Source organism: Xiphias gladius, chromosome 24 (assembly GCF_016859285.1).
Source record: "Xiphias gladius isolate SHS-SW01 ecotype Sanya breed wild chromosome 24, ASM1685928v1, whole genome shotgun sequence".
NCBI classification, from domain to species: Eukaryota; Metazoa; Chordata; class Actinopteri; order Istiophoriformes; family Xiphiidae; genus Xiphias; species Xiphias gladius.
Window position 1 is genome coordinate 18,017,845 of NC_053423.1, and position 17,760 is coordinate 18,035,604.

Here is a 17,760-nt window from a genome sequence, read left to right on the forward strand (position 1 = left end):
TTTTTTTGTTTTGTTTTTTTACTGTTAGTTAGAAATAAAAAGCAATTTCAATATGTTACCTTGGGCTTCAAGCAATAATGATGGCATGTTTCTCTATTTTCTAAAATTTTACAAACTGGGCAGTCAATCGGTTATTAAAGAAAATAATTGCCAGAGCTATTGAAAATGGAAATAATTGTCGGCCGTAGCCTTGCAGTACTTCTGTGATATAACAACAGTACATTTCCTGAGGCGTTTTGTGTGTTAATTACTTGACACTTGAAATAAATAGAAGCAATTTGATGAAACAAAAAACTGAAACAATGAAGGTGTTAAAACTAGATTTTGACACAGACTCCCTCTACACAAGCGGGAGGATGGAGGACCAACATACCGTACAGTTTTAGACACCTTTTATACGACAGCCAGTATCATGATGGAGGCATCTGATCGGTACCACGTTCAATCTGCAGCATGACAATGAGTCCAAACATACAGCCAGAGTCACAAAGAACCGTCTTCAGAGACAAGAAGGACAAGGAGTCCTGCAACAGGTGGTCTGGCCCCCGGAGAGACCCGATCTCAGCATCACGGAGTCAGTCCGGTATTAGATGAGGAGACAGAGGACACTGAGATGGAAAAAACTTGCAAGTTCTCCGAGATGCTCCAAGCGCCTTGGAGAACTTGCCAGGGTACCATGAAACACAGTGCAAGTAGGACAGCTGGTGCTGTTTTAAAGGCACAGGTTGGTCACAACAAATACTGAATTGATTTAGGTTTTTTTTCTCTTTACTGCACTTTTGATAAATGAAAAACTATTCGTGTCTTGATTTTTGAAAGGATCCTCAGTTTATCTTTTGTGCCTGGAACCTTTGCACAGGACTGCGGCGGGTATTTTACTTGAAGTGGCACAGATTTCTAGCAACATTTGACATTAACCTCAGTGATGCAGACAGAAACGACGTGGAGGAAAACCTGGAGGTGTGGGACTCCTGGGTGATCGCCCGCGATGGCGCGACCGTAACCGACGCTGTGAAACTGTTGACTAAGTGAAGATAAAGTCGCCCAGCGGCCTTCGCGCTGATTGGACGAGCTGGGAACGGAAATGACGTCGCACCGCCGCTAATTTAAAGCCGGAACAAACAGAAGCAGCAGAAACAACAGAAGCTGAGCAGCTGTTGGGAACTTCAGTGTAGCTGCTATCAAATATTAACCATACACAGTGCAGTGTGTTTGTGTGTGTGTAAAACAGGACTAGTTACCGACGAGTGGACTTCAGCTCATCTGTATCGCAGCTGGGAAAAGAAATGGAACTGATGGTGATAGCACAACGTTAGCCAAACATTGTTTTTATTTATTTTTTTTACCTGCTATTTTTTTTTTTTTTTTTTTTTTTTTTTAGTAAAACTGTACGGTTTTCTTGGGGTTTTTTTTTTTTTGAGTTTATAATAAAGGGCTCCCATTCTGCCATGTCAAGCCAGAGGAGGAGGAGGAGGAGCAGCAGCGGGGCGGCGGGGATGCTGTACCCGCTGCTCGGTGCGTGTCTCTGGGCTGCGGTGGTCGGGTACAAGCCGGTGATCATTGTGCACGGTTTGTTCGACAGCTCAGGGGATTTTAAAAACTTACAGCGGTTCATTAACGAGGTGGGTGGTCAGAATGAACAGGAATTGTCTCAGTGTTTTTGTTTCAGGGGATATTTGACTACAGAAATGTATGGAAATTAATTTCCCTTGGGATTGACCTCGCAGTATGTAATGCAGGCCCTACAGCTTATAGCATCACGTTATCAGCAAAACTTGGATCTGCACTATGCATTATGCACTTCTCTAACATTAGTCAGCCTTTATCATAATGGCAGAGCCAGTAGAATGTTTTGTAATGTAAACGGATTTGTTTTTAAAATTATTATTCCTGCGGGAAATACCACAGAAGAGCAGTGGTGGTACTCAAGTCCTGTACTTAAGTACAATTTTGAGGTACTTAACTCGAGTATTTCCATTTCATGCTGCTTTATTCTTCTCCGCTACAATTCAGAGGCAAATATTGTCCTTTTTACTCCACTGCAGTTGTTTGATAACTATAGTTACTTTGCATTTTCAGCTTAATAATACAAAATAAATGATCATGCGTTATTACGGATTAAGGTAAGACTTAATTGATCTATTTATTAATCATAATAATTAGCTGCAACTGACAGTTACTTTCATTATTGATTAATCTGCTGATTATTAGTCCAAGGTGACGTCTTTGCATGTCTTCTTTGGTCCGACCAACAGTCCAAAATGCAAAGATATTCAGTTTAATATGATATAAAACAGAGATAAGGAGGAAATCTTTATATTTTAGAGGCTGAAAACAACATTTTTGCTATTTTGTCATTAAAATCATTTTAACAATAAATCGATGATCAAAATAGTTGCAGATTATTTATAATCAATCGACTAAACGATTTATCAACCAACTTTTGCAGCCCTACTTCCCCACAGCATATATAGAAATTAAAAATAGCTCCACCTTTACCAGCTGCAACATTAAAGTGATTTACAATTAATTGTAATCCAATAATAATATTTACATTATTCTGAAATTAGGCATTTCTTCATGAGTACTTTAACTTTAGGTACTTATACTATTGCACTCAAGTAAAATTCTGAACGCAGGACTTTTACTAGTGAAGGTTTTCTACACTGAGGTATTGCTACTTTTACTAGTAAAAGATCTGAGTACTTCTTCCACCATTGCAGAAGAGCGAATGATTATTACTATAATGCAGGTTCATACACTTAAGGGTGTTATTATAGCTTTGTAAATATTTTATTTTGGTTTAATATAACCTGTAGTGTGCAATTTAATGTTCTATTATGTGTATATGGAAAAGGGCACATTATCTGCGATCTGTACTTTTTGGTGCATTATAATTGTGAGAAATAGGTCGTGTGCAGGAGGTTTTATTGGGCGAAGTCGTCAGTTCTTGCATCGATAATGAAGAGATAAAAATCCATGTAAAGAAAGGGAAATGTGCCCTCTCTCGCTTGTCCTCTTAAATCCTCTAAACGCTTCACACACACCCTTTGAAACATACACAAATGCATAGCTTAGGCTGGGAATAACCTGGCTGAGATGAAGATGTTGTGATTATTCAAAAAGGGAAGTTTTCGAGGAGACTCCAGCGAGGTTGATGAGGTTAAACCAAGATTAGGTTCCTCTTTTTCACCTCCGCTTTATTAGAGAGTTGTATACTGAAACCACACTACAGATATTTCTGGGGGACTGAAACAATCAAAAGCGGAAATTCAGACCCCACTCTCTCTGCTTCAATTAGATTGCGCTCCTGCCTTCTTACCAAATGGCCTAATGAATCATCAATATTTAAAGCACATCCTGATCAATTAGAAGCCAAACTTCCCCAAGGATCTTTCATGACCCAGGCATTTAGCTGTGAGTTCTGCTGTTTAACTCTGCTGTTGTTGTAACGCTGAGGTTAGTGTGTTGATTCTTGTAGCTGTTTAACACTTCATGCAACTATATGCGGAGTCACTCACACACTCCCTACAGGCTAAGTTCACCCTGTTAATGAAATGAAACCATCTCCTTCTCTCTCCTGCAGTCTCATCCTGGAACAAATGTGACGATCATTGACTTGTTTGACAGAAGTGCCAGCCTGCAGCCCATGTGGAAGCAGGTGGAGGGATTCAAGGCAGCTATTTACCCAGTAATGCATAACTCAGCAGAAGGGGTCCACTTTATCTGCTACTCTCAAGGTCTGCGAGTGCATTTGTGCAAATGAAATAGACATAAATGTGGTATTTGTATAAGATTGAAAAAGAGTGAGGGTTTTTCCCTGAATATAAAATGTTTCTCTCGTATATTTAAAAAATGGGGATGTAAAAGACTCAATGTTTGCTGTTTTTATTTGTTGGATAGGGTTTTTTTTTTTTTTTTTTTTTTTTTTTTTTTTTAAATGACACTTTGGATTTCTGCTTCAGTCAGGAGTTGGAAACTCCCAGCCTGCAGCTTGTAATTCAAACCGCTAATGCTCCAGTCTGTAAAAACCAGTATATGTGCAATAATGAGATTTTCTTTTCCCAACATTACATGTACAGTAAATTATTATATACAATATACAATTTTTGCCAACCATTTACCACAGAACATGAGTACTTCTGTAGGGAACTTTAGATTTCAAATTAATTTTTTATCGTTTTCCACGTTTTTATAGATTAAAGGTCATACTAAACTAAAAGTCAAATTAAAGTGTATTTTCAGGATTATTAATGTGAAAAATAATGGTTTGCAGTCTCAACAATGTATGTAGTTAATATAATTGGAGCTGAAACAACAAGTTGATTAATCAAAAATCAATTTTTTTCTAATTTTCTAATTTCACCCTCTAAATTGTGAGGATTTTGTGTTTTTCTTTGTTTGATGTGATTGTTAATTGAATATCTTCAGGTTTTTGAGAGTTTGTCAGATAAAACAAACACAACTGAAGATGTCACCTTCGGCTTACAGAGATTGTTATGGGCACTTTTCACTGTTTCCTGACATTTTATTGACCAAACAGTTAACAATTTACCAAAAAAAAAAAAAGAAAATCAGGAGATTAATTGATAATGAAATTAATTGTTAGTTGCAGCCCTGAATATAATAACTGCATGCACTGATGTGGGTTAGGAAATGGGTTAAAAAGTTCTCCTCAGATTTTCTACTTGAAGCATCATTCAGTCGCATTTTACCTGGTTAAAAAAAATCAAGATTTACCAACTTCCAACAGCAACATACACACAGCATTCAAAGATTCAAAGACTGTACGCACAGAGCAATTACCACAAATTCTCTCTTTGTGGTAAAACACAGCAAGTGAAAATCTATTTGAATTACTCCATTGAAAAACCTTTGAGAAATTATAATATGTGGTGAAGCTGGGAACGCTAAGCCCTCAAAGGCTGATGGAAATTATCCTTTGTTTTGTTTTTACAGGTGGGTTGGTTTGCAGAGGAATCCTCTCCACTCTGTCTGACCACAACGTTCACTCTTTCATCTCTCTGTCCTCGCCTCAGGCCGGGCAGTATGGAGGTGGGTTCAACTACGAAAGCTGAGCATATGATCGTGTTCAAAGTGGCTATAATCAGTATTTTTATTACCTCCACCCAGGAGGTTATGTTTATTTTTCAGCAGGGTTACACAAAAATTCCTGAACCGATTTGTACCAAACTTGGTGGAGGGATGGGTATTGGGTCAGGGAAGAACCCATAGTATTTGGGTGCAGATCCGGATCATTTACAATGGATTTGAATTTTCTCCTCTGAAGTCTGGTGTATGTTGGTTGACACAACTACTGAGTGCCATTCTAGTATCAACAAAGTGTCAAAGGACAATGTGTGGAGACCAAAGTCGGAGCTAAAAAAAAGAGTGAACACTAAATTCATCAGGTTGGACACAAAACTCTAAAAATGAATGATAATGTTGCCACACAACTGCTGGAAGTGTAAATGAGCAACAAGTTTGCCATATAAACTTAAAAGGTGGTGATATGTCAATTTATTTTTGATGCTCCCAGGTAGCCATGAAGTCAGTTATTGCAGGTTTAACATGCTAAGGACTGGTCTCTTCTCTCCAACTCTTGATCTTGTTATACTAACTCTGCTGTTTGTCTCTCGTTTCCCGTCAGACACAGACTACTTAAAGTACCTCTTCCCTCAGTTTGTCAAGTCCAACCTCTACCACCTCTGCTATACCTCAGTAGGTCAGCGGATATCCATCTGCAACTACTGGAACGGTGAGAATCCAGGAGTAAATTTCTCACACAGACGTTGTGAGGTTATGAAGCCATGAAATTTAGTTAACTTGAACATTCGGTATTCACTGTGCCGGTTTCTTCTGATTCAGAGACAATCGAATCATTACAAGAAAGGGTGTGTGTCCTAGGCTGCTGAACCATCAAGAAGCTTCATAAACAAGTGTTTTGACATACTGGTTGTTTGTCCTCTCTCCTCCTCCTCCTTCTCCAGACCCCCACCACAGAGACCTGTATGTGAACAGCAGTGACTATTTGGCTCTGCTCAACAGTGAGAGACCCAATCCAAATTCAACAGGTCAGCACATTCCTTGTGGGTAAAACTCATCAAACAAGTTTAAAGCATGTAACTGTCAGTGGGTGTATGATAATCTTCATGTAGCAACAGTGACATGTTTGGGCCTTGTGACTCCTAAAAAGAACATCAGTACAAGTTGGTTTTTGTTCCTAAGAATAAAATAAAATAAACACCCTGCAGCTTCATGTGTTCCAAATAACTTTTGTAATGGGCAGGTCCTTAAGAAGTAAAAACGCTTTGTTTTTGTTTAATGACTTGTAATGAAAGATAACAGGAATACGCAATAGATGTCAACTGTCATTCGAGACACAAGATTCTGACCTACTCTAAAGAGCAGGCAGTATTAAACTGTTACATATGTCTCTAATTTGATAGGAAAACTTTAGCTATTATTGGATTTTACATTGTAATCCTTTCTTTACATTTCTTTGTAACAGGCTATATGCTTCAAGCGTGCGTATTTGCGCGATACATTTTCGCAGTACATTTTCTTCTTGTGATCAACAAAGCATTAAGGATTTCATTCCAAAAAAATAAAAGCTATAAATCCATTTTTGAGGAAGTATGCTATCTGGAATTTGTTAGAAATTATTTGAAAATCACAACTGATGAACTAAGATAAAATAAACTGAGGTAAGACAGGTTTGGATAAAACAGATTTGAAAAAAAAAAAAATTTGGATGATAATAAATAAATAAAAAATAAAATCTCAAAAATCTGATTGCTTCTTTGAGTCATACCTCAGTCAAACCTGAAAACAGACATGATTCACATATTTTTAAATTCAGTGTGACTATAAACCCTGCTTAGCAATTAAAGAACAAAGACACACCTTATAACTGCAACTTGCCTGAGAATCATCATGTTTTTAAGTTTTCCTCGGTATCATGGGTAATCCAGTGATAGTTGTCTGTACAAACATGGCTACATTGCAATCGGGAACGGCTAATAACTAATTCGGCTACTTTTAATGGTGCCATTTTGCCAAAATGTAAACACATATAGGCTAAAAAGGGGAGTAGAGGGTGTCAGGGGTTGCAGTTGTCTCGATAGTGCCTGAGAGTGTCAGACGCAAAAGAGGTCCGGTAGTGCAGCTATCAAGGTCAATATACATAATAACATAATAAACTGTATAATGTTATGAATAATATACACAGTAATAATAAAGTCTTATAAAGTATATATAATATAATTGGAAGACAATAACATGATATAACATATAATAGTAATACAAAAAATACACTAATAAGAATATGGTAGTAATATAGTGTTATAACATAGTAACATAGGTAATATACATTAATCAGTGTAGAATAAAATGTTACTACTTCTTATAATACTACTCATATAGTAATAATAATACTGGTAATATATAATCAAGGACAAGGTGCACATGTGTTGTAAAGGGATGCCAGATACTGGTTTACAGGTTTTGTTGTCCACAACCAAAAGTCACCGTAGAGTCGAGAGCTCTGGAGGCTGGACAGTGTGAAGGCTCGAAACTTCAATTTTTCATTCAAATACTGGACGTGGTGATAATTATTATATACAGTATACAGCATATTCAGTGTGTTTTACTTCTCAATCTCAGAGTGGAAGAAAAACTTCCTCAAGATCAAAAAGTTGGTGTTGATCGGCGGACCAGACGATGGAGTCATCACTCCCTGGCAGTCGAGGTGAGTTCATCCTCTGTCTTGTTTAGTCTCTCAAAGATATTTCTTTGCTTGCGGTCTTTTAATCTGACAAGCAGTATGATTTCATTTCATAGTCTTTATTACACCCAAATCGAGTTAACAGTAATCTCTGACAAACTGCACATGTGACTTGTCGGGAAGAGGAAAATCAGCACAGGATTCATTGTTGCACATTTTCACACTTCGTATCAGTGTCTTCGTGAAAGTTGTCAACATTACAGTCTCTTCTCTGCTACAGCGGAAGGATTTCTTGATTCATACACACTGACTGAACTAGGAGGTTGTCACAGTTTTCTCTACTTTGATCTGGCTTCTACAGAGTCCGTTTTTTTTTTTTTTTTTCCCCCCAGTGTCTTCCCGCATTAGCAAGATCTGCTTTTTCTGGCTGTGAGTGATCTGATGACTCTCATGTGATGCTCACACATTACATCCCTCTGTCTCTGTTTTATTTTACAGTCAATTTGGATTTTATGACGACAACGAGACTGTTGTTGAGATGCAGCATCAAGATGTGAGTGCAAATCATACAGCAGACATACGTATGCAACACTGATTTTAGTTTATTTCAGGGCCCTCTGTAATCCTCACAAATACTGGTTTGTTTTTGATTATGTTCACCTTTGGTTAGTTATTAATTTAGTTTTTTGTTATTATTTTCTTTGTTGTGTAATATTTTATTATTGTTACTTCTGAGAAACCAAAATACCACTGCAGAGGTGAAACAAGTTTACAAACATATAACAACGTAGAACTTGTTTGTTTGTGAGTTTTTTATAATCACTCATGCAAACTCATCAGAAATTAAGGACATATTACTAAAAAGTGTAGACCTTAAATCCAGGGATGCCTGTGTGTATAGCTATAGGTGATGTAGCTGAACATAACTGTGCACACATAGATCTTTGACTTACATTTTCCGAGGGTATCATTCCAGCGTCCAATCTCCGATGTCAATCTTAGATACACACTGACTGATAAACATCCATGTTACCTGCTCCTTATAACTGCAGAACTTGCCAGAGAATCATCGTGTTTTTTAAGTTTTCTTCAGTATCAAAGTAATCCAGAGACAGTTGTCCGTACATCCAGGGGTGCATTGCAAACAGGGACTGCTAATAGCGAATTCGGCATACTTTAACCGTACCATATTGCCAAAATGTAAATATATATAGGCTAAAAATATTATCGATTTGTAGCTATAGTGAGTTGTAACAGCATCACATTATCCATCTTGTTAACATTCCCCAAAATATTATGGGAACGGTAGTAAACTTAGAGTATGATGATATGGAAGGAAGATAAAGAATAATAATAGGGCTGATAAAATAACAAGTTGCACTATCAGTATTTTTTTGATATTGCTACGGCTCACAATGTGCCGGGGTGGGCCCACGGTGTCAGACCATGAAAACCCCCGCAACAGATCAACTAAGCACTAACTCATGCTCTTTTTCTCGTCTTGTTCCAGTTGTACTTGAGAGATGTTTTCGGTCTGAAGACTCTGGCGGCCCGCGGCGATCTGATAATCTGTTCTGTTCCCGGCGTAGAACACGTCTGGTGGCACTCGAACGAGACTGTGTTCCACACATGTATGGAGAAGTGGCTGGTGTAGAACAAAACTTTGCACAGCGCATGTCACAAATGTTTGTGAGGATACTACACAGTGAGTCTTCTCTTGAGGACATAATCTCATTCTTTGGATTATACATCAGAGATAACTTGGCAATCAAACGGTGTTTTCAAGATTTGTTTCTCTTGTACTTTTCTCCTTGTGTTGATTAAGTTGGCATTTTTAAAGATACATTTTCTTTTCCAAGTTAATCCTGTTATCTGCCAGGTTGCTTTAGAAGTAACAGCGCTCACTTGGTTTCTTGCACAGAGGTTGATGAGAGGATTGATGCCGCTCCCACATCTGTACGATGGTTATGAAGCTACAGCCAAACACTTATATTTTTGTATGGATTAAACAAACAAGATATAAAGTGAACTTTAGAGGTGTTGATAGGCAGATTTTTTTACCTTTGCACAGAGCCAGACTAGCCAACTGCTGGACGTAGCTTCATATTTACCATACAGGCATGAGAGTGGTATCGATCATCTCGTCAAACTCTCAGCAAGAAAGCAAATAAGAGCATTTCCCAAAATGTCACACTGCTCCTTTTAATGATTTCTCTGGAACAATGTTGGTGCTGTCAGAAAAATCAGACACATCGCCGTCTGTGTGCTGAAGGATTTTTACAAGGCACAAACTGTAAGAATCAACAAATTAAAAGGCTTCCATAAACCTGGTTATTTCAGTCTGCAAAGGAAGAGCAAGATCAGACATATTAAAGGTGCACTCCAGCAATTTGGTACCGCATTTGATTGAAGTTTGGCGGACAAATTTAAAAAGGATCAAAAATCAATGTAGTTGAGACTGAGAGGCTGCAGGATCCTGACTTTTATTTCTAAGATGAACCCGAGCTGCCCAAAATTCTGCAAATTGCTTAATGCAACTAAATAGTATCTTTTAAATAGACCATTTCTACCTGATGGTAGTTCCACAGTTCTTACAAACTCCTTGCCTCCAGCTTGTAAGAATATGAAGTTTCAGACCCCAGCTGTGGTAACCCTGATGAGATCACCGAGGTTAAGAGGCCAGTATACTCCATCAGATCTACTTGTCGGATGGTCGGATAGCTTCTCTCTCTAGCTTTTTTTTTTCATTCTTTACACACATATTTCTGTCAACTTTCATGTCAACAACCAAGTGCAACACAATGATTGTCTTCCAGGAGAGACTGTCTGAAAATGTCCGCCGTTAGCCCCGTTTTCGAACAATATCGCGTCTCTGTGCAAAAAAATTGGTGGAGGGCCCCTTTAATTTTTTTATAAAAATGGTAATTTGTTACTTTAAAATACCGAGCCCACATACATGTGTGTGTCTGTGTGTTTTTGCTCACATATACCTCAGAAACACCACACAACAGTGCCTGAGCGACATTCTGTGATCGACATGTACAGACTCACTGCCCTGCTCATTTTATGATGCAGTAATTTATATCTTTTTATCCTTCCATTTTTAATCCTGGGGGATTATGCTTTCCTGTTTTTATTTTATGTTTTTTCTTTCTTTTTTTTGGGTCTAATGATGAATATCATGTTGTTTGTTATCATTATCCTGCAGTGCTTTGGAGCTGTACTCTATCGCTTTGGTAGAACGCCTTAAAATTTCCCCTCATGCCTCAGTGTTTTGTGTCCATTACCGAAGTGCTATGACACACTGCCTTTATTGACGGTGCTAAAAATAATGATGGAGATGGAGAGTGGCTGGAGAGTGGCAGTGGTATGTTAGTGTTTGCTTGTCCACCAAACAATTGTATGAACAGATGTGTGCATTTATATATCTCAGGCATTTGAGCAACCTTCATGTTTGTTTGTCTCCATCGGAAAAAGGGATTTGATTCTCTTAACTGTTTGAATTTGGGTGGATGTTTATTCCTGCCGCTTGTACTTGCAGATGTTTCTCAAAGAAAAGGAAAAATGGAAATATCTATTGTGTAAAAAAAAAATTTTTTTTTTTTTTTTTTTTTTTAAAGAAGTGATCCTATGTTTGAGTAAAATTTGCATTGCACAATGTTGAACCAGATAAAGAGAAGGGAAAAGATGAAGCGAGGATGATTTTAACTGTTAAAGTTGTTAGATTTTAAGTATTATTTAAATATTGTTGCATCATTTTGTTTTAAGTATACTTGCACAAATTAATTGACTTACAGTTACTACATAAATTATGGGATTTAAGGGATGTCCTCAGTCGTCTTGCAGATTTTAAATGTGGACATGGACACTTTTGTAAAACTCAAACAGAAATTACTATTTTGACATGGTTTCTACATTATTTAGTCAGAAAATGAAAAGGTGTCAAATGTTGTCAAATCCTTAAATAAAAGACAGTTTTGAACATCTGTTTTTGATTGATTTTATTTCAACAAATTTTCCGATTCTATACTAGTCAGTTCAGGACACACCTGCCGCCTCAAAAAACTAAACAAACCAGCACTTTAATGTGGATAATTAAACATCCTCACAGGAAATGGCCTCTCATTAGCAGTTTTTGTTCTTATTGTCACAGCCAGACTGACATATTGGCCATATATATATAATATATATATGTGCAATTATGGTGATAAGTAACAAGAAATTGTAGCACAAACATGACTTCGATGTTTAAACTAATTTAAAAACAGTTAAGAATAATTTATTATAATTCTGAGATATTTTTAATGCTAACATTGAAATATTGGTTGCGTTTATATTTACAGTTGATACTAATTTAATTTTCTGTGAATTTTACTGTTTAAAATGCACTTTCATATTTATTGTTTAACTTGTGTTTTCTGACAAGTTTATTTTCCAACTGAAAAATGTCTCACTCAGCAAAGACAGTAAATTTAAGTCAGAGTAATTTAATTTAAGGAAACCTTGTCAAAAATCGAAAACGTTTGTCCTGTTACAAAATTAATGTTTGTCATATATCAATATGGGTTTATTTAACTGTAAAATATTAATATAGATTTCAAAGATCCAGTGTCAGTCTGGCTCTATTTCCCATTTGTGTCCTGAATATGTGATTTTTTTTTTTTTTTTTTTTTTTTAAGGTGATGAAACTACCGTCTATTTCTGTGGGGAAATTTGGTTTAGACTCTTAATTTTATTAACAGATAATCAGTGTTGGAAGAAGTATTCAGACCTCTTACTTAAGTAAAAAGTAACAATACAACAGTGTAAGATTCTGTGTTAGAAATAAAAGTCATGCATTCAAAATCTCACTTTAGTAAAAGCATCAAGCATCAAAATATACTTAAAGCACTAAAAATAAAAGTACTCATTGTGCATAATTGCCTATTTAAGAATAATATATATTAATGGAGTATAATTATGGATGAATTTATGTGTACATCCTGAAGCTCTTATAGCTGGGGCTAATTTTAACAATTTTATATACTGATGGGTAGCTCAGTCTATAATAATATGTGATAATTAATATGTTGATTTGAATTTGTATTAGTAGTGTGAATTTGCAAAGTAACCTGTAACTAAAGCTGTCAAATAAAATAGTGGGATTAAAAGGTAAAAGATTTTTCTTAGTAATTTGGTAGTAGAAATATAGAACAGCAAAAAATGGAAATAATCAAGTATAACAGTGAATCAATTATGAAATATCAGAAACAATCAATAACCCCCGTAATACTAAAACATCCAATTACCTTCAAATATAAATACAAGCAAGCTGTATATACTGTACTTAGACGTGTATAAATGCACATACATGTACATAACCACCTACTTTGTGTATTAGAGTACCTAAGTTACCCTACCCACTACATAATTATGTCTGCACTCCTTGCACTCTCCCAGACCTTGCCATCCTGACAGAGTACAAGTACCTCAAAATTGTACAGTACTTTATCAAATGTACCTAGTTGCATTCCACCACCACAAATAGACAAAACAGAGCAAAATAAGAAAACTCGGATCATAAAACCACCAATCATAAAATGGATCAAACATAAGACCAGCAGCATGAAACTGTACCGCACTTCCCAGTCACAAAGCATCTGACTGAGCCTGTTGAAGAAATACTACATTTCCATACATGCCTTGCGAGCCGGAAGTAACCAACCAGTCCACCGGATATCTGGACGCGGCGCCGTGAGAGGCCCTTTCCCGTCTGTGAGGAGTGTCGTACAGAGCGGCAGACACAAGTGAGTCGAAAATTCACTTTTTACTCGCTTTATATGTCATTAGAAATAATGTTGGTGGGTAATGAAAGGCGCCACAGACTCCCGTTGTTCGAGAACTACAAGCTAAACATCCCAGTTTTGTCAAAATATGGCTTTTATTCCCTTTAAATGTTACCGTACGATTGCAGCAGCGCTGAGCGTTAGCATTTGGCTACCTGTTAGCACATGTGGATGCAGCATGTCGACCAGCCGCCGCGTCAAATATCGCAGTCGGCGTCCCGCTCCCCAAAAAGTGTCGGTGATATAGTTTTAAATCCCGCCATTTTCAGTTTAGGAAACACCACCGCTGAACAGTAATCCAAAGTATCGTGTCGTTTCAGTCGTTTGGTAGCTTGTCAGCCGCCGTGGCTCGGGTTAGCTCCCGTTAGCTGGAGTGAAAAAGGCTATAGCTGCGGCCCTGCTCTCAAACTGTGGATGTCTTTTTATTTTCTCCCAGTTCTGACCTGACATTAACTCAAACCTGCTCTATTTGAAGTTGTAGGGAATTTACCTGTAGCATAAAGAAATATCGAGCCTAGTTCTTATTCTACATCTTAACATTGACTTGTTTTATGCGCAAGTTGTGTAGCTGCAGTACCTGTGTTTATCAATGTAGTGGTGTTAAAAAGACTTAAGTCGTTAATTATGCACAGATTTAATAAGATGTAAACATCATGTTCAAGTCAATTTCTTTTAGTTCTTTTATAAAATGAAAGTAGCAGTCAATAGAAGACAGATCCACCTACACCTAACATCAATTAATGATTCAGCCACTTTGACAACTTGATGGGGTGTTTTTAAAATAATCGATATGGACCTACAGTCTACATCGTCTATTTCAATAACTTAAGATTTGTAGTGATAGGAATTCAGAAATCGTTAGACATCCATGACTGTTATTAAAACTCATGAGTGGATTGCTATAGAATTGAAACATGCCTGTATGTTGTATTTTTAAAACTTACATTTCCGTAGCCATGATGATGACGACTTCTTATCTATTTATTCACAGTGACTGAGTGGGAGACTGCCCCAGCTGTGGCTGAGACCCCAGAGATCAAGCTGTTTGGCAAGTGGAGCACTGACGATGTCCAGATCAATGACATCTCCCTGCAGGTAAACAGCGTCAAAGCCTTGCATCCTGTGTCAGCTGATTGCTGTCTGTTTAAAAGTGCTCTTGTCGATTCAAAGCGAGGCTAGAGTCACGCCTGGACACTCACCTGTTGTCCAGGTGTGCTAGAGTGCTCGCAGAGGAAAACGTCTCTGCTTATTCGTTGGCTGTAGTCTGTTGTGGCCCAGCCAATCACCAGCTCAGACACATCTCTTCATACATACCATACTTCAACAATGCACAGCCCAAATCTATATAAACCACAATACTTAAACCCCTCGCTCGTCACTACAGGATTACATTGCTGTGAAAGAGAAGTACGCCAAGTACCTGCCACACTCTGGAGGACGTTATGCCGCCAAACGCTTCCGTAAGGCCCAGTGCCCCATTGTGGAGCGTCTGACCAACTCCATGATGATGCACGGCCGCAACAACGGAAAGAAGCTGATGACCGTGCGCATCGTCAAGCATGCCTTCGAAATCATCCACCTGCTGACTGGAGAGGTACATACCGCCAACTTTCACCACATTTCAAACTTGTTTGGTGTGACAATGTTGCTCGGTATATTTAGCATGATTAAGACAACACCATCAGACGGAGACATTAGGAAGTCTGTAATCAATCTGTAAGATACAGTAAAGGGTAAACTGTGGTACTGGATAAATAGTCTTCACCTGATACTATGGGAAAGGGACAGGTTCTAATTGTAATAATACACAGAAACTTCAGGGTTTTTTTTTCTTTTTTGGTTTTATTTATTTGCACTGAAAGATTTTAAAAGGAGATCAGTGCTGATTTTTAAGTCCTCGCAGATCCCAAAGTTGTTTGTTGTGCTCTAAAGACACTTGACAACAAATCCTTGTGGTGTAGATAGCTCAGACCATACTAATAGAAAGTAGAAAAATACAAATAAAGCTTTTTTTCTTAGGCCCCAGACACTATTAAAAAAAAACAAACAATGGAGATATTAAAAAGTCTTGAATATTTTTTATTATTTCATTTTTATGTTATAAGTTTTTCCCTAGGAACAGAGTGTTACAACTTAAATTAACTGCAATTAATTTTTTGAATTGTTAATCCATCCATAAATTGTCAGCCATGTATCAGAGTCCAGGTGATTTTAATTAATTTTTATAGTATTAGCGTTTATTGTTATATACAGCTGGGAAGTTCTGACAAATGTGATAAATGTCAGTACATTAATGTACTTAATTGTTGGCCTATACTGGATTTCCATCATTCTTTGCTCAGTATCACCATGAAAACTATTATAAAGACCTTTTTTTTTTTTTAAGTCTAAAATTTAATTTGGAGAAAACTAAAACACTGCAAAAACAATGCTCTGTAGTTATAGTGCACTGCACTGATGTAACTGGTCGCCACAAGCTATTGTTTGGTATGGGCACTGAAAATACAGTAGAGCAATACTTAAAAATATTACTGTTGGCAAAACACAACATTAAACAGATTCCCAGGACTTTGTGACGGGTCTCATTAGGTATGCAGTGTTATCATGTTGTGTATTGATTGAAAATTCCTTAATATTGTTTCAAATTTTTTTCCCCAGAATCCCCTCCAGGTCTTGGTGAACGCCATCATCAACAGTGGACCCCGTGAAGACTCCACCCGTATCGGTCGTGCTGGTACCGTCAGGAGGCAGGCTGTGGACGTGTCACCCCTCCGTAGAGTCAACCAGGTAACATGACCGCACCCGTTTACATAGAAAATTTTAGTATCATACCACAGCCATAAATATGGGGTCATGCTTTCCCAAATCTGGAAGAGATGTGAATTGTGTCTAATGTGTAAAATTGGGAGGAAGAACTCTGTTAGCTTATTAAGTGCATTTGATATTGGGAAAATTTTATTTTTTTTTTTCTGTTGTACTTTAAAGATTTTAGATTTGACAAGTGAAGTTTCATGTATGTAAGTCTGATGATTACAAATACTGATTACACAAATCTGTTTTTTGAGGGGAAAAAAAATCAAAGTTTGCATCTCAGTTGGAACAGTTTACACAAACGGGGCATCCATTCTTCATGTCTCGAAGTATTTTTCAGTTTTTCACCATGAAATATTCCTTCAGTCCTTTACTGAAAGCTAACTTGTTTTAATGAGGTGAATTAATACTGTGTGTGTATTTCGTGCACTAAGCGAGGCTAGAGTCACGCCTGGGTACTACCCATTGTCCTGGTGTGCTAGAGTGCTCGCAGAGGAAAACGTCTTTGCTTATTCATTGGCTGTAGTCTGTCGTGGCCCAGTCAATCACCAACTCAGATACATTACAGTAACGACCACTGTCTATTCCACTGGAGTTAATTTGTCAGCCTGTCTCACCCTCACTCTCGTTTTGTCTTGCAGGCCATCTGGCTGCTCTGCACCGGAGCAAGAGAAGCTGCCTTCAGGAACATCAAGACCATTGCCGAGTGCCTGGCTGATGAGCTGATCAATGCAGCTAAGGTAACCATTTATTCACTTAAAGTATGACCATTGTAAGATAAGTAGAACAGTTCCTACTGGCATACAGAAAACAGTCAGTTTTTTCTCAAACATTTCATAAATCCCATAATTGTTGTCTTTCTAGCAAGCTTGTTATTGATCAAAGCTTTAACAAGACCCGTATTTAGAGTGCTGAGAAGTTGCGGTGCATTATTAAACGTTGACATTCGTCTGTTTCAGGGTTCATCTAACTCCTACGCCATCAAGAAGAAGGACGAGTTGGAGAGAGTTGCTAAGTCCAACCGTTAAACATGTTTTCATTCTAACAAAACAAATAAATCTGAAGAAATTTTTGATTCCATGAGTTTTTAATGAATCTCTTAACATTTGTTGACAAGGAAACTAGTATCTGAAACAAGACACATACAGTGGGTTGGCAGTTGATTAGGTACACCTAGCTCAAAACTAAACCAGTCTAATACAACAATCCTGCAATACACCATACCTTCATTAAGGTTATGTTCACTTCCTGTTGAACATGTTTAAGGCATCTATTCAACTGCAGTCAGGATGTAGTTGTTTGTGGTGCTGTTGAATCTGCATTATACAGTTGTTTATATCGCCTCCCCGCAATGTAAATGGGATGGATGAAACAATAGGAACTGCTAATATAAATACA

At 37.5% G+C, this 17,760-nt stretch overlaps 2 protein-coding genes and 2 non-coding genes across 6 annotated transcripts; all 4 read left to right on the top strand.

Annotated features, from left to right (window-relative positions):
- The first annotated feature begins 1,099 nt into the window (after positions 1–1,099).
- ppt2b (palmitoyl-protein thioesterase 2b) lies at positions 1,100–9,778 on the top strand. Of its 3 annotated transcripts, none has more exons than XM_040121791.1 (9): positions 1,100–1,311; positions 1,420–1,622; positions 3,587–3,740; positions 4,960–5,055; positions 5,651–5,758; positions 5,991–6,074; positions 7,666–7,750; positions 8,225–8,279; positions 9,237–9,778. In XM_040121791.1, the coding sequence occupies exons 1-9, from the start codon at positions 1,287–1,289 to the stop codon at positions 9,378–9,380; spliced, it is 954 nt and encodes a 317-aa protein (XP_039977725.1). In that variant the 5' UTR covers positions 1,100–1,286; the 3' UTR covers positions 9,381–9,778. The 3 variants fall into 3 exon arrangements, with proteins under 3 accessions (XP_039977725.1, XP_039977726.1, XP_039977727.1); XM_040121792.1 differs by having other exon boundaries at positions 1,100–1,298; XM_040121793.1 differs by having other exon boundaries at positions 1,101–1,298; positions 1,457–1,622.
- Positions 9,779–13,382: 3,604 nt separating this feature from the next.
- Positions 13,383–17,437, top strand: rps5 (ribosomal protein S5). The gene is made up of 6 exons (XM_040122031.1): positions 13,383–13,512; positions 14,543–14,646; positions 14,936–15,145; positions 16,210–16,338; positions 17,004–17,102; positions 17,322–17,437. Coding segments are annotated over exons 1-6 (612 nt in total). The 5' UTR covers positions 13,383–13,511; the 3' UTR covers positions 17,391–17,437.
- LOC120786966 lies at positions 14,720–14,853 on the top strand. Its single transcript, XR_005706800.1, has one exon. It is a non-coding gene; the product is annotated as a small nucleolar RNA SNORA3/SNORA45 family (small nucleolar RNA).
- Positions 16,795–16,927, top strand: LOC120786967. The gene has a single exon (XR_005706801.1). It is a non-coding gene; the product is annotated as a small nucleolar RNA SNORA3/SNORA45 family (small nucleolar RNA).
- Positions 17,438–17,760: the final 323 nt, after the last annotated feature.

What these genes read in the sequence shown, in the direction of transcription:
- ppt2b (XM_040121791.1), top strand. Translation starts at nt 1,287, where the DNA reads ATGGAACTGATGGTGATAGCACAAC. An exon ending in CTTTATCTGCTACTCTCAAG is followed by an intron (nt 3,741 to 4,959) that starts GTCTGCGAGTGC and finishes TTGTTTTTACAG; the next exon opens with GTGGGTTGGTTTGCAGAGGA. An exon ending in CATCTGCAACTACTGGAACG is followed by an intron (nt 5,759 to 5,990) that starts GTGAGAATCCAG and finishes CTCCTTCTCCAG; the next exon opens with ACCCCCACCACAGAGACCTG.
- rps5 (XM_040122031.1), top strand. An exon ending in TCAATGACATCTCCCTGCAG is followed by an intron (nt 14,647 to 14,935) that starts GTAAACAGCGTC and finishes TCGTCACTACAG; the next exon opens with GATTACATTGCTGTGAAAGA. An exon ending in TCCACCTGCTGACTGGAGAG is followed by an intron (nt 15,146 to 16,209) that starts GTACATACCGCC and finishes TTTTTTCCCCAG; the next exon opens with AATCCCCTCCAGGTCTTGGT.